Source organism: Erpetoichthys calabaricus, chromosome 10 (assembly GCF_900747795.2).
Source record: "Erpetoichthys calabaricus chromosome 10, fErpCal1.3, whole genome shotgun sequence".
NCBI classification, from domain to species: Eukaryota; Metazoa; Chordata; class Cladistia; order Polypteriformes; family Polypteridae; genus Erpetoichthys; species Erpetoichthys calabaricus.
The window spans coordinates 90,660,026-90,674,388 of record NC_041403.2 but is presented as its reverse complement, the minus strand read 5'-3'; the positions used below and the strand labels follow the sequence as shown (position 1 = coordinate 90,674,388).

At 34.9% G+C, this 14,363-nt stretch overlaps 1 protein-coding gene across 4 annotated transcripts in view; it reads right to left on the bottom strand.

The window, feature by feature from the left end:
• Window positions 1-14,363, bottom strand: part of hck (HCK proto-oncogene, Src family tyrosine kinase) — a 140,103-nt gene that overhangs the window by 21,914 nt on the left and 103,826 nt on the right. For all 4 annotated transcript variants that reach the window (XM_028811575.2, XM_028811578.2, XM_028811574.2 and 1 more), the window contains exon 10: window positions 11,834-11,910. In XM_028811575.2, coding sequence (XP_028667408.1) covers window positions 11,834-11,910 — 77 coding nt within the window. The remainder of the gene's footprint in view (window positions 1-11,833; window positions 11,911-14,363) is intronic.

Genomic DNA, 14,363 nt, shown 5'->3' with positions numbered 1-14,363 from the left:
CCAGAGGACATACAGACATCTCAGCCAAGGGACAGAAAGGTGCCAGACCCACAAAGGATGGATGGATGGATATCACAACCAGGAGAAAGGATGCCTTATCTGGGTGGGAAGCCCCAGGCAGATGCACAGGTGTCCCAACTGGACATATTTCTATGCCCTTCCCTGGACAGGAAGAAAGGGAAAGACAGGGAAGAACTATCTCTGGAGGGGTGTTTATTCTCCCCAGTCAATGATGGCAGCAGCCCTCAATACTGGCACCCATTCAGGAACCAGCAGGAAATGCCAGGAATTGTAGTCTGGTAGCGCAGCCCTGCTGGGGTCTGTCGGTGCCACAAGAGGGCACTGCAGGGAGATGTACTCCCTGGACTGTGGGACTTCCATGTGATACAGAAGTGCTTCCAATGAGCAACAGCCCTGGCACTGGAAGTGCTCCCAGGTCCTCAATAAAAGGGACTGCACTGCCTTGTCCAGGCAAGTTGGAACTGAGAGGCAGATAAGCAACACTTGACTGGAGAAGGGCAGTGTGTTGGAAAGAGGAGAGGTGATTTGGAGGAGAGATAACTATGGTTTGTGCTTCATTTGTGAGGTATTGTGTAATAAAACACCATTTATTTGAACCCTGTACTGTCTTGGTGTGTTCATGTTGGGGTTTGGGGGCTCACTGGCGCCCCCTAGCTTTCACATCTGTAATCTGAAAAAGTATGAATACTAAGGATTTTATTTCTCTGCATAAATGGAAAGATTTATACTTCTTTCTAACCTATTAACAGGTAGAAATCTACCCATTTTCTACATTTTGAAAGATTCTGAAGTTGTGATTTTTTTAACAGTTAACAAAGACTTGTAAACAACAAGATTATAAATGGATAACCAGTTAACTTTGAGCTTATGTGAGAAGATCTGCTGAAGCAATACTGGGAATAAACACTGAATACACACTGAAATAAATTTCTAATAAGGATGGACAAAAAGCAAAATCTAGCAATTTACTTATATGAAACACTCCATCACCACTTATATTTGGCTTCTAATTAAGAAAATGGATAAAATGACACCATGACTCTGAACTGAATAAAGCAAACTTGGTAATGGTTAAATGGATGAAAGATGATTGTTGGAATTTTAACAAGGTACTGTTTTCTGCTTTGACCAATCATACAGTGGTACACCACACTGAAGCATCAATGAAGACTGAAAGTTGAGCACTTCATTAACTTTTTATTTTCCTTTTTGTAAATTTTTGCATTAGTTTTTCTGGTGTTTCCTTCCTTCTCAATTTGTTCTTTTGTTAGGCTCCAATCATTTATGGGTGTCACCTCAATAAGCTGTTTTACATACATTTCATTCTTTCCCAGTTCTCCAAAATAGATGTTATACACAAATATGTTGTGCTATTTTGATTGAAAATGTAATCCTCCAGCACTGGTAGCCAACACTCTTAGCCAACACTTAGTGTTTATTGTTACAGTATATTGTTTCCATCCATCTAAAAATAATACTTTTTTAAAATCCATTTACATTGCTATCATTAGAAAATGCAGTGGCTTTCTATTCAGCATAATAATTCTGCTTTTGAAGCAAAAAGTGCATATTTTATATATAGTAATAATAATATTATTATTATATACAATATATAATATATATATTAGGGCTAGGAATCAATGAATCGCATCTAACACTAAAACAAGTAATTATAAAATGAATACATAAATAATGAAGTAAATGCACATTGAATCATAAATGTAATGTAGAATGAACACAAAGGAATTAAAAAAAATATTGGCATAGTTTAAACTTAAATTTTTAACCAAACGCTTCTTGAGCAAGTGCAGCCTGAATCTGAATGCCTTCCTAAAAGACAAATTGAAAAGAAAGCAATAAGAAAATCAAGGCCAATGTGTTAATTCTCAAATTGGCATAGCAAATGAGACAAAGATAAGTCAAATTAAAAATGAAATGATCTAAGCGACTGTTGACTTTGAATGCATTACTGAAGACTAATTTTATTGTCCCATCCCTTTGGGCAGTTTAGATATACAGTTAATGCTTTTTTGGTTGTCAGAATTGTGATGTGCTTTGGGATTTTTTGGGTTACAAAAAGTATGCCACCTCAGAAATACAGTTGGCAAACACTGCTCTACCTACACCTTTGCTTCTGGTACGCTACAAAAAAGATCTCTGTAGCTTCTATCTCGCTTAAAAACTGACACTGTGCATTACTTGAACGGTTATGTTGCATTCTTTGCATAAATAAGCAAAGATACTGCAAACTTGACTCATGGTTAGGTATAATCATTACACTTCTGCTTTGTTGAGATTTGTCATTATATTAGGCAGTCAGCACTGTAAGCCAGCTGGGAGACTGGCGAGTCAAATACAGAGGTACTAGAGACTTATTTTGGTTTTAGTGCCACTCAAAGATAACTTATTTAGCACTCATGTGATATGACATTGATTTGATCTTCTTACAGAAACATGAAAAAAAAAAGAGTATTAATTTTTACCTTCGCAAGATTTTTCTAGCATTGCACCAGGTTTACTATAAATCCACCCTTTCCTGACACTCACCTTTACCTATGTCAGTATTTATAAATCAAGAAATGATCACCAATGCTACGTATTGAGATGTGGCATATTGTTCTGAACAGCGAAATACAAAATTTTAAACCTTTAAATGAGAGGAAAGAGGCGGCCTGAAGAGAGGAAAGGCATTGTGGAAAGAGGCCTGGACTTTGGGGAGATTGGTGCTGTGGCACTAGGTTGTGCACTTTAATTGAAAAATAAATGTTTGCTGGACTTCAAACGATGTTTGTCCGTCTGTGTTTCCCACAATATATACATGTATACATATATAAATATACATACATATATATATATATATATATATATATATATATATATATATATATATATATATATACACATACATACTGTACATATACAAACATACTTATATATACAGTATATACATACATACATGTATATACACACATATATATATATATATATATATATATACACACACACACATATATATATATATATATATACTGTATATATATATATATATATATATATATATATATATATATATATATATATATATATATATATACACACACATATAGTACCGCTCTGGGCAGAGAGGGGCAGATGCCACTAACAGTCTTGTCATTTTCTTCCTCCTTGGTCTTAAGAAACCACCCAGTGAGGGCAACTGGCCTCACCCCTCCCAGCCCCAGGGCTTCAAAAGGACGACTGCCCACAAGGAGGCATCAATGACCACAGAGACAACCTAGAGAGAGGAGCCCCAAGTTTAAAGAACCTAATGACACAGTTGAGTAAACAGAGGCCACTTGACTACGTGCCAGTTGTTTTTGTTTATCGTTTTCACATCACATATTGTTTTTGTTTTTAGACTTGTTAGTAAGCGGTGAGGGCCATGTTGGCACCCCAAACTATTTCAGTTTTGTTGACCCTTCTTCCCTCAGCCACTACAATATATAGTATATTGTATATACTGTATAAATAGTGCATACTTTATTGGAGTCTGTGAATGTTATTATCCCCTTTCAAGATTTTAGATTCAAAAGAAAAGACATACTTTGCTTATATAAAGTTATAATTTGCATTCATTTCAACAATTTCACTCTAACCTAGTTATACTTTATACTTGTTTTCAAAGTTATTTCATTATTTTATTTTATATTTTGTTGGCCTTCTAAGTGTGGCTTGGTGGTGAAAACATTAATGTTGCTGCCTTACAGCTTCACTGTTCTGGGATTCAGTTTTGGCCTAGACAATCTCTTTGTGGTCTCCTTGTGTCTGCATAGATTTTTACCTAAATTTTGCTTGAATATGTGAATAAGAACATCTTGTGATAGACTGATGTCCCATTCAGGGCTGGTTACTGGATGGTACCCTCCATCCCTGAACTGGATGAAGAGAGTTTAAAAATGGATTAATGCAAAGTTATAGGCAAGGGATTGCTGTTCACATATTGTGCTCAAGGTCAAAATATAATTTATATATTGTTTAAGAACATTTAGTGTTATTTCTGTTACCTCTATTTTAATGACAATAACAAATATTATTTTACCTTTTTTTAAATCCTTTTTTCTTCTTTTTTGGGTCATAAGGTCACAACCTGTCCCTAGAGTACTAGGGACAACAACAAAGAGCCCAACCCTGCATGGTGAATCTAGATGATGACACTAAATATAATTTAGCATTAAATATGTACTAAGATGAGCATTCAGAAAGATTTCCAGAATTTATGAAATACTGTTAAAATAAGCTGATTACTGTTACAATAATGCATAAATGGATTTATATATATAGTATAGATCATTGTAAATACACTCATGAAATTACTCTTAGGAAAATTTTAAACCACAGGACATAGAGATACATAATACACACTCCATGACTGCTTCTTGTACCATATACAGTATACAGTACATATTGTAAATATATGCTGTATTCAATATTTCCTATTGTATTAATTGTCTTTTGTTGCTTATTGTTTGTATTGTACTGATGTTACTAGTTACTTATGGGAGGCATGTAAACCAGAATGTTGTTGTATTATGTACATATAATATACCTGACCGTGAACATCTCTAAATAAGAAGATACATTTTCTACACCCTTCAATATTGCATTTAATAAAATCATCCAAGCTTTGTTTAATGTTGGAAAGTCTGCTGAAAATAGCAATCAGCTTTACATACCCATCCATTTCCTGAATCAGTTTACTCCTATGCAGAAATGTGGGATGCAAGAGAATATCCAAACAATTCAGAGCACAATGCAGGATTGAACCCTTTGACCTGGTTCCAGTTTGCTGCAGGACACACTTACTCATACAGTGCGTAGTTTTGGGTTGAAAAATTCAAACAGTGTTTGTTGTCTTTAGAATGCAGAAAGAAGGTAAAGTACCAAATACTTGCTAAAAAAGTGACAGACACATGGGGAGATGTTTAGATTTCACATAGACAGTGACCAATCTGGGAATAAAAACAAAGGAACCACCCTGTTATAAAACACACATTCATCTTATTTGTAACCAACTTATCAAGTTCATTGGATGTGGGAGACTTGCATTTATTTGAACAACATGAAGCTCAAGGCAGGAACCACCTCTGAACAGGGTGGCACACTCATGTGTATACCATACCCACAGTCACGCATTCAGGACAAATTTAGAACTGTTGCCTAACATGCATGTCTTTGGAATATTTGGGTGTCCAGATGAAAACCAACATAGTTGTAGAAAGAACTTGCAAGCCGCTTAAAGTTTAGGATCAGGGTGTAATCTGAAGCCAGGACTCTGAAGCTGTGAGCCAGCATGTCAGCCATTATAAATTACTGACATATACATCAAAAACTGAATGAATGATATTTTAATTAACCAAGTAGAGCTGAACAAATCAAATGAAATGTAAAATCAAGGAGATTGAATAAAATGAATAAATAGAAGCAGAAGGAATTAATAATTGAGAATAAACTCAATAAAATATACTGATTTTATAACTAAGATTCAACCAAGTGAATAAAAGAAATTTGCGGAGTTTAAATTTGGAAAAATATACATTTCTGAATGAAGCTAAACGAAATGGATAATAAAGACTTTGTAAAGCAGATTATTTTAACACAATTATTTATAGCTATGTATAGTAACTTATTTAATAGCAGCTTTAAAAATGTGGATAAAATATGATTTGCAACATTATAGCCTTATTAAATTAGAAATATCTTTAAAAATGCTGAGGCACAATTTGAAAAGCAGAATAGAAGAAAATCTAAATACAGTACAACAAGGAACTTTTAGTTGTGTAGCAAAACTGCATATGTTCTCCATCATCTATCCCAAATCAAGCGTAGTATGGAAAACAAAGGAGTCGGCCAGGAGAATAGATACATATTATAGTGGTACAGTAGGATCATACAGGACAAGGGCCACTCCAAAACGTGTCTGCCAGAACAATAGGTAAATCAATTGTCATAAAGACGCTGGTTTGGTTTATTGTGTGAAGCAGAATAAATCATTTAACCTGACTGTACTTCAAGAAATATATACTGTATATAATTAAAAAAATGTATTCCTTTAAACACGAACATCCTATCCAGTGCTGATAGGTTCAGCCTAGAACCTGACGGTCTCAGGATAATCTCCAGCTCAATGTATTCTGAAAACAGATGAACCTATCTTGGTGAACTGTGTTTTGAAGTCATTCATTTGGAAATGGTATCTATTAATTAAATACACTGATTACTTTATTCCATATTCATTTTCCAATTTTAGATAAAGTGTCCTAGCAATGAGTACAATCCAGGGCTACATTCTGTATTCTTCAAGATGAGCATAAACTAGGGAAAACTGGCAGCAAATACCAGAGATAATTTTTATGGAGTATCTGGAGCATCTGGGAGTTAACATATATTGTAATTGATGGACATCTTTGTTAGGTGTAGTGGTGAAAGCTGAAAATTAAAAAACAAAAAAAAAAAAAAACATGAAGATTCCACAAATATTTGTTTAATCAGGGTGAACAGATAGCTGCACAAGCACTTCATACACAAATGCTACATAAGCAGCATCTGGTTAACTGTAAGCAGACAGAAAATAAAAAACAAAACGGTACATGGCAGACAGCCCAGATAAGAACGCTGTACTTCATATGTGGAAGTTGAAGAAAGAAAAGACTGGCCTTTTCAAAATTAGCTTCTCTATTCAGCATGCTACATAGAGCAGTTGCTTCCTTAACAACACTTCACAATCAAATAGTGTATAGTTAACAGCCTTCAGTAATCAGCTTTTAGTCTTGTTAGTTACCTACTGGGCATTCTGATTCACAGTTAAAGAATGCCTATATTTTTAAAAAGAGTAAAAGTGTGTCTCTGTTGCAGCTTAGACATTCCTCCTTGTATGTCTGACTTTAATGAGGAAGTCCAACTATTTTCAAATGGGAAACTCCCCCTCTCACTGGAAACTTTTGTGAACAGGTGCTTGCTTAAGTGATTCCCTGCAATGTCTCTGTGACTCTTCTGCTTTTCTTACTTCCTCTTCTCTTTTTTCTACGCAGCATTTAAATATGATTTACATGATATTGGTGCAGACTGTGCATGTTTCACTTTATATCTTTGAGTCTAATGGGACACAGGCTCTTTTGTAATAGTCGTAATTGCTGCTGTGAAGGATCACACTGCTGTCACTGGGGAGCCAAAGGTATGAAGGGCAAGTGAGTGCCTGAGGACAGGTAAAGGTGCACAAAAGAGATGGTACATGCAAAGGAAAACCCACAGGGACAACAAAGATGCAGCAGTGCCTTGCCTGTGCACAAAAAATGTTTGGAAATGGAGGGGGGGGGGGGGGGGGGAATCCTACAATGCCACAGGAGACCAGTTCACAGTAGAAGCAGCCAACAAACATCGGACACAAAGTAAAAACCCACAAAATGACAAACACATGGGACTGCCATAGACAGAAAAAGGCACAATGGAGTGAATAAACAGTGAAACCCATAAAAACAGCAAGGGCACATGAGTCCCAGTAGAAATATGATGGGCTTGACAGGTGTTGGCATTGGGAGGATGTAGGAAAACAAGGCAGCACTTGATATGAGCTGATGTATAATTTTTGGGTGACTACTCTAAGGTTTTCCTTCTGCATAATGTCAGTTGGGATGCTTTACATTAAAAAAATGCTTTATACAGTTATATTTAAAACAAAGACTGTATATTCACCAGAAGATACAACTACTAGGACAACTCACCCCTAACCAAAGTATATAGTTTGCTGTCTGCAAATTACCTGAATATAAAACTTAACTTTGCTAATCAGGGTGTCACAGTGGTACTATGGTGAGTACTGCTGCCACTATATAGTTTTTGGGACACAGGTTTGATACTTGGTCAGCTTACAGTTTCTGTGGCATTTGCATGTTTTCACCATGTCTGATTTTGCAGATACTATGGTTTTCTACCATATTCCCAAGACATATATGCTGATAAATTAATGACTGTAGACTGCAGTGATACAAGTGAATCGCGAGTGTGTTTATGAATGTACCCTGAGTACAAATCCATGGTTGATCCCAGGTTTCCACATGTTATTGATTGGATAGATTTAAGCACACCATGGCCCAGAAATTAAAAGGCATGATTCAAGCAGTAGATACATGTCAATATACTATTCTAACAGCAACTGACATTAAGACAGTATCCAGACCAGAAGAAGCATCTTGTTCTTGTGCAGTGAACAATCTAATATTACTCACATACTAAGTCCATTTATGAATTCTGGCTATTTTAACAGCAAACCAATAGACTGTGATGTTACTCTATTCAGGAAAAACTGGGTTCATAAAGTGCATGGATGAATGTATTACATTAATAATTTTTATATTCTGGTATACTGGCAAAACACAGTTCCAGAGAATTACTGTAGGAACCTTTCCCAGCCTGGTCACTGTCTGTGCATAGTTTACACAGCTTCCCTATAACCAACCTATTTATGTCTGGTTTTCTAATTCATCCCAAATAAGTGCACGTTGAGTTTTTTAATAACTCTAAATTGCCGGATTCCTGCCTTGTGTCTGGTGCTGCTGAGTTCAGCATAATCATGCAATGGGGAAAGGGCTTCAAGAAAGATCATATTACTTAGAGGGAGCCAAGTCAGTTATTTGACTTGACTTTTTTACATTCATATAAAGCGAGAAGGACTTACTGTGAATGCCATGACTATATGTCCGCATGAACCAACTCGGCTCCCGGTGGGCTGATTTTCTTGAAATTTGGCACTTATACTTTTTCTTTGAGTGCTGCGTAAAGCTTTGAAATTTCAAAATATACAACTGAAAAGCACTGGTGAATTTGCAAATATATCTACCTTAAAACATATTCTGTGTGGCTTCAGTTATGGTTTAGTTTGTAGTTTTAAATTTACTTTGACAGATACTTCAACCCGTATATTTTGCACATTTTCCTTTTTTACTCGTCATACAACTGCTTGCAAAACGGATTTCCTTTGTAAGTTAGTGAAAGTCCACGACAGGTGCACATGTGGAAAGTGCTCATAGACCAGCTTACTTCTCCTGCTGCTTGAGGTAAGCTAACTATAAAAATTAAGATAGGGAATTATTTTGAGGAAAGGTGAAAGGCATTAGAGTGAACGCATAGTGAACAAAATATGTACTCATTGTTTATGTTACACTAGAAATTATCTGCATAGTATAAAGATGCAATATTTCTCTAACACTATAATGTATTGGTATGACTCTTGACCTGTAACTCCATTGTGGTCTGTAGCAGCCAACAATTTTACCTTGAGACTTCAGGAGATTTTATCTCTCCATCAGCTACTTCTTTGAAAAATGTTATGTTTAAGAAATTTGAACTTCAATTGGTCATAGACCCTCTGACTATAGGACATGAATCAATGTCATTTTTACATCACTTTAATTATAATCTGTTGTCTATAAAAGTTATTGAGCCACCACAAGCCTATTGAGAATACATGATATTGTAAAGTACTGGTAAAAAGCATAGACTTAATATAGTATTGGTAAAAAGCATGGATGTAATGTAGTCTAGTAATGTAATTCCATTCTATTATTGCTTTTATGTTTGAATTGAATTTTGAATTGAAATATTTAAGATACAAAAATATGATAATTGACTCATTGATGAAACAACTTGAAAATGAAAATCCGTTAAATAAGTCCCCAAAGTCACCTGAATGTTACACTAGTTTGTAACTTTTTTTTTACTTCCATTTAACGCCAACTTGGGAATAAACTCACATTTGTTATTACATTCCAAGATCAAGCAGGTAGTTAAGTTTAGTGGTTAAGGGATTGGATTTAAAACCGCAAAAATGCTGATTCAGTTCCCACATGTGATTCACCATGTACTCCTCAGCAGGTTAAACTATCCTGTATTTGCTCCAGCTAGTAAAACTGCAATGTACTCTGAACTTGCAAGTAACCTTAGATTAAGCCATATGTAAAATAATAATTAATAGTAAACAGCAAATGTTATTCTCTAATTTCTAGGCAAGATCAGATGTTCACATATAACATTTTAGAAGGTCATTCTGCTAGGTAATGAATAAGTTTGAGAAACAGAGCTTGGCAGTTATTTCTTTTTTAGTACCAATATGTCATTCTATCATCTTTAGCCTTCCTCTTCCAGGCAGTTAATGTTCTTACCTCGAAATACATATTTGGGTTGTTTGGGTGACTTGATATAGACTCTTATAAACCAAGGTTCTTCAGTAGTTAACATTCTAAAATACTTGCTCCTCTTATTGAAGCTGAGTAATGTTGACTTTTTAATACTGAAGAACAGTACAGCTCCTTTCATAATGCAACAAATGCTATTATCTTAAACTATTTATGTTATACAATACCATGATTTAATCTCTGTTTTCAATTTGGAGTAGCTGAAAATAGACTACTACAATTGCTACTCAATGTAACAAACAATTGCTGATAAAAATTATCGCTTAAAAATATATAAACTGAAGGGCCTATCTTAGAGATTTCTAAACTCTAAAAACCAGTCGGCTTAAACAGGAAGACACTGAGATAATAAATATACACATGTGGCACAAGTATGTTCTACAAAAATAGAAATTAATTTACCATAATATAACAACTAGACATAGACCACATTAGCTTAAAACATAAAGCGTAAAACATGTCATTACAAATATAACAACTAGACATAGACCACATTAGCTTAAAACATAAAGCGTAAAACATGTCATTACAAAAAGTGAGGTATTAGGTCAAGGTACTGACAATACTGACAATCACCTGAATTTATAATAATACAATAATAGCAAATAATAAAAAAGTATTCAAAACTGTAAATCAAAAAGCCCTCACTAATAAAATAAAACTGTGTTTATCCTTCTTATTTCATTTATTCCTTAACAATTAGTGACCATATACTCTGTACCAGAATTTCAAATAATTTCAGGACAATTTAACTTCTGGACAGGGCATAAAACTATTGCAGGGTATACTTGATCAAATTATGTAACTGGCCTTATTCGTTTTTATCATGTTTTATTTTTGTCATTGCATTGCCATTTTTATATTACTGACTGATTTCTTGCTGTTCATTCATGGCCCTGGCCATGTTGTTGTTAGTAATGATGCCCATTGTCACTCATCTGATTCTAGGAAGGCATTACACATGATGTCATCATACTAATGCTATATAAGATGGTGGTGTGCATCACTTGACATCCAAAATTTAGTAATACAAACCAATAAAGAAACAACTTTGGAACAGTGTTTAGTTAAGGATAGGTTCTTTAGTTATTGTTAGGATCTTTGGTGTCCAATCATTTGACTTCAAGATTTAGTTGACTTTTTGGTTTTGATTCTGATCCTTTGTTTGATCTAAAGGTTTCCAGGCCCCCTTCTTCTTCAGAAAATATTACTTTCTATTTTCTGCTAACAGCTCTTTATTATACTTAATATTTACATTTTCAAACTGGAACAAAATACAATTGCTTGTATTTCATTGTTGGTTGAGTTAATCAAAACGTAAGCTCAGATATGTGCTTTTGTTGAAAATAAAAGCCTGGAGCTCTCTGTCTACATGTCATAAATGGCAACACATTACTTATTAGTTCTGCTTGCTGAATGAATAAGACCATTGTTTTGTGTTTTCTCATTGCTTATGCTCCACTAGATTTGTTTTCCAAGTGTTGATTGTGCCATAAGCAATGTTTCATGAGTCACCTTCTCCTTGAGTGGTTGATACAAACATGTTAAGATACTGTATGTAATATACAAGTTGATCTTTTCCTTACCTGAGCTGAGAAATCAATCAGCTTTGGCAATTTCTGTCGATTTCCTTCATCACTTTTCAAAAAATCTAGCAAACTTCCTGTTGAAAAAAGATAAAAGTAGTTTTCAGAATGTGTCAAAGGGCTCAAAGGCGCATTTGTGGTATATTTAGGTTTCTTTACACCACAAATCATTCATTTCAACTACCCCTGTTTTTCTTTAGCATTAGAGTATTCACTATTCATCAGACTAACTTAGACCTTGAAAAATGACTTGTTTATATTTAGGAAACCTTTTTCTGCAAAGTGGTTCCTTTCTGGTTTACAAAAATAACACTCTAGTTTTATTTGTTTGCTTACATGTTTACCAAATATTCAGGTCATTTTATGTGTCTGGTCGCTCTGATGTTGTTAGGCTTGTAATGCATGTGCCAAGTCATCCTTGGTATTAATGAAAGTAGCCATGTTGTGTAAGATTGCCACTTACATTAATATACAATTTAATGAGGCAACTTAGTTTTGAGAACACTTCAGATTATGACTAATTTTGTTAGTGACACTGAATTGAGAATCTTCTTTTAGATTTGAATGATTTATTACCTACAGCATTTCAAGTTCAGCTACATCTGACTATCTCTTTGTTATACAGTTGACCCTTGATATACGACCGGTCTGACATGCGAACAACTTGGTTTATGACCAAAATTTTTGTTTTGAATTACGACCAACATCTTGCGTTACGACCCGAATGTGGTCACGTGTATCCGCTCGTGCGATTGTAAACAAACGCCGAGAGCGTTTGTAAGCGTCAGTCGGAGCCCAGATACATGTGTTTGTGGACGTAATTTCGGTTAGTGCAGTGATTTATATAATTTATTTCGATAATTGTTAAGGAAGGAAGAGAAGGTAACGAAGGTAAAGAAAGCGATCACAATTGAAACGAAGAAGGAAATTGTGTGGAAATATGAGAGTGGCGTTCGTGTGACGGATCTCGCTAATATGTACAGCATGTCGAAATCCACCATCTCGACAATTTTACAAAGAAAAGGTTTGTATAAGGAAACTCCTTCCACACAATAACCACCTTCCATTTCATTCTCCTCCTCCTTCATTCTTGCAAGCCAAAGATGTAAACTTAAATGGTGAGTACAGTATGAAATTGTTGTTTCTGGTAGGCTAGGCACTTTTTATAACTTTTTGGTTAGTACATTAGAAAAAGTATTGGTGTTTTTGGTAAATTATGCACATTATACAACCCTTTTTTATTAAAAAAAAGTTAAGTAAGTGTTGCTGTGGGAGGTTTGGAACACATTAAGGGCATTATTTCTTATGGGAAAAATAGTCTTGACTTACAACCAACTTGAGTTACAACCAGCCCTGGCGAACGAATTGAGTCCGTAAGTCAAGGGTCCACTGTATCTTTAAACTTTCTGCATCTCAGTACACAAATTCTGTCAGTCTGGACTTTAACAGAAAGCTCCAGGTAGTCACAATAGTTTCTATGCGCATTTTATTATCTTTGCACTTTAAGCCAGTTACAAAGTTAAAATGTCTATTCATTCATTGCATCCATCCAGTTTCTGAACCTCCTTAATCCAGTTTTGTGGAGTAAAAATAGAGGAGGCAAGGCAGGAAACATCTATGGGTAATACCATTGCAGGGCAACAGCTAAAATCATGGGAGATGGATAGTGGTAGATGTAATGGTAATTAATAAAAAGTTCAAGGGTCATGTAAAAAAGTTCTCATCCTACTTTCCAAATCCATTGTTATTAATGATCTTAAAAGATCAGTGATGACCATGTATCTCTTTAGGTCTATGTTTTCTGAACAATGTATGCGCCTTCATTGACTTGAACAAGTCTTCATTTTCCTTGACCCCTTGGTAAAAATGTACAGCTCAGTGAGATTTAAAATTTAACTGTTAAAATTTATAAAATATTTGCTTTTAATTTTTACATACCTATACAGTATTTTTATTCATATCGTGCACAGCAATTTTTCAAACCTACTAAGAATTGTAAAAATCAAATTTATTTCTAAATGTGGATATGTTTAGGACTTACTGTCTGAGTATTTGATACTGGGGACCAAAGCAGTACACATCTCAAACATGCTTGTAGGTTAAATGGAAACACTTTATTGGTTAGGCACATGTCAGTGAGATTGTGGACATGTACGTATTCCCTGGCATTTCATCAAAGTTTGGTTTCTGCCTTTTGCAATATACTGCTAAGCACTGACTTCATTTAACAAATAAAGTGAGGAAGTGGGATGGCAGATGGTATTTCAAATCTTTCCTCTTTTAGTTTTCACCTGCTAAATTAAATCTTGACTTACTTTATCAAGATTGATAAATGCTAAATTATCTAATAGTTAATATAACTTACATTAACAAATTGGTGCAAGGACCACTCTAGGCTTAGAATTATTTTTAATATAATGTATTTTCTTCTTTTTTGGCTCCTTTAATCATGTTCAAATCAAATTCCGTTTCTTACCTCTTGGGTTTGACTCAGCATGCCGTCATTGTCTGTGTGGAGTTTGCGAGTTCT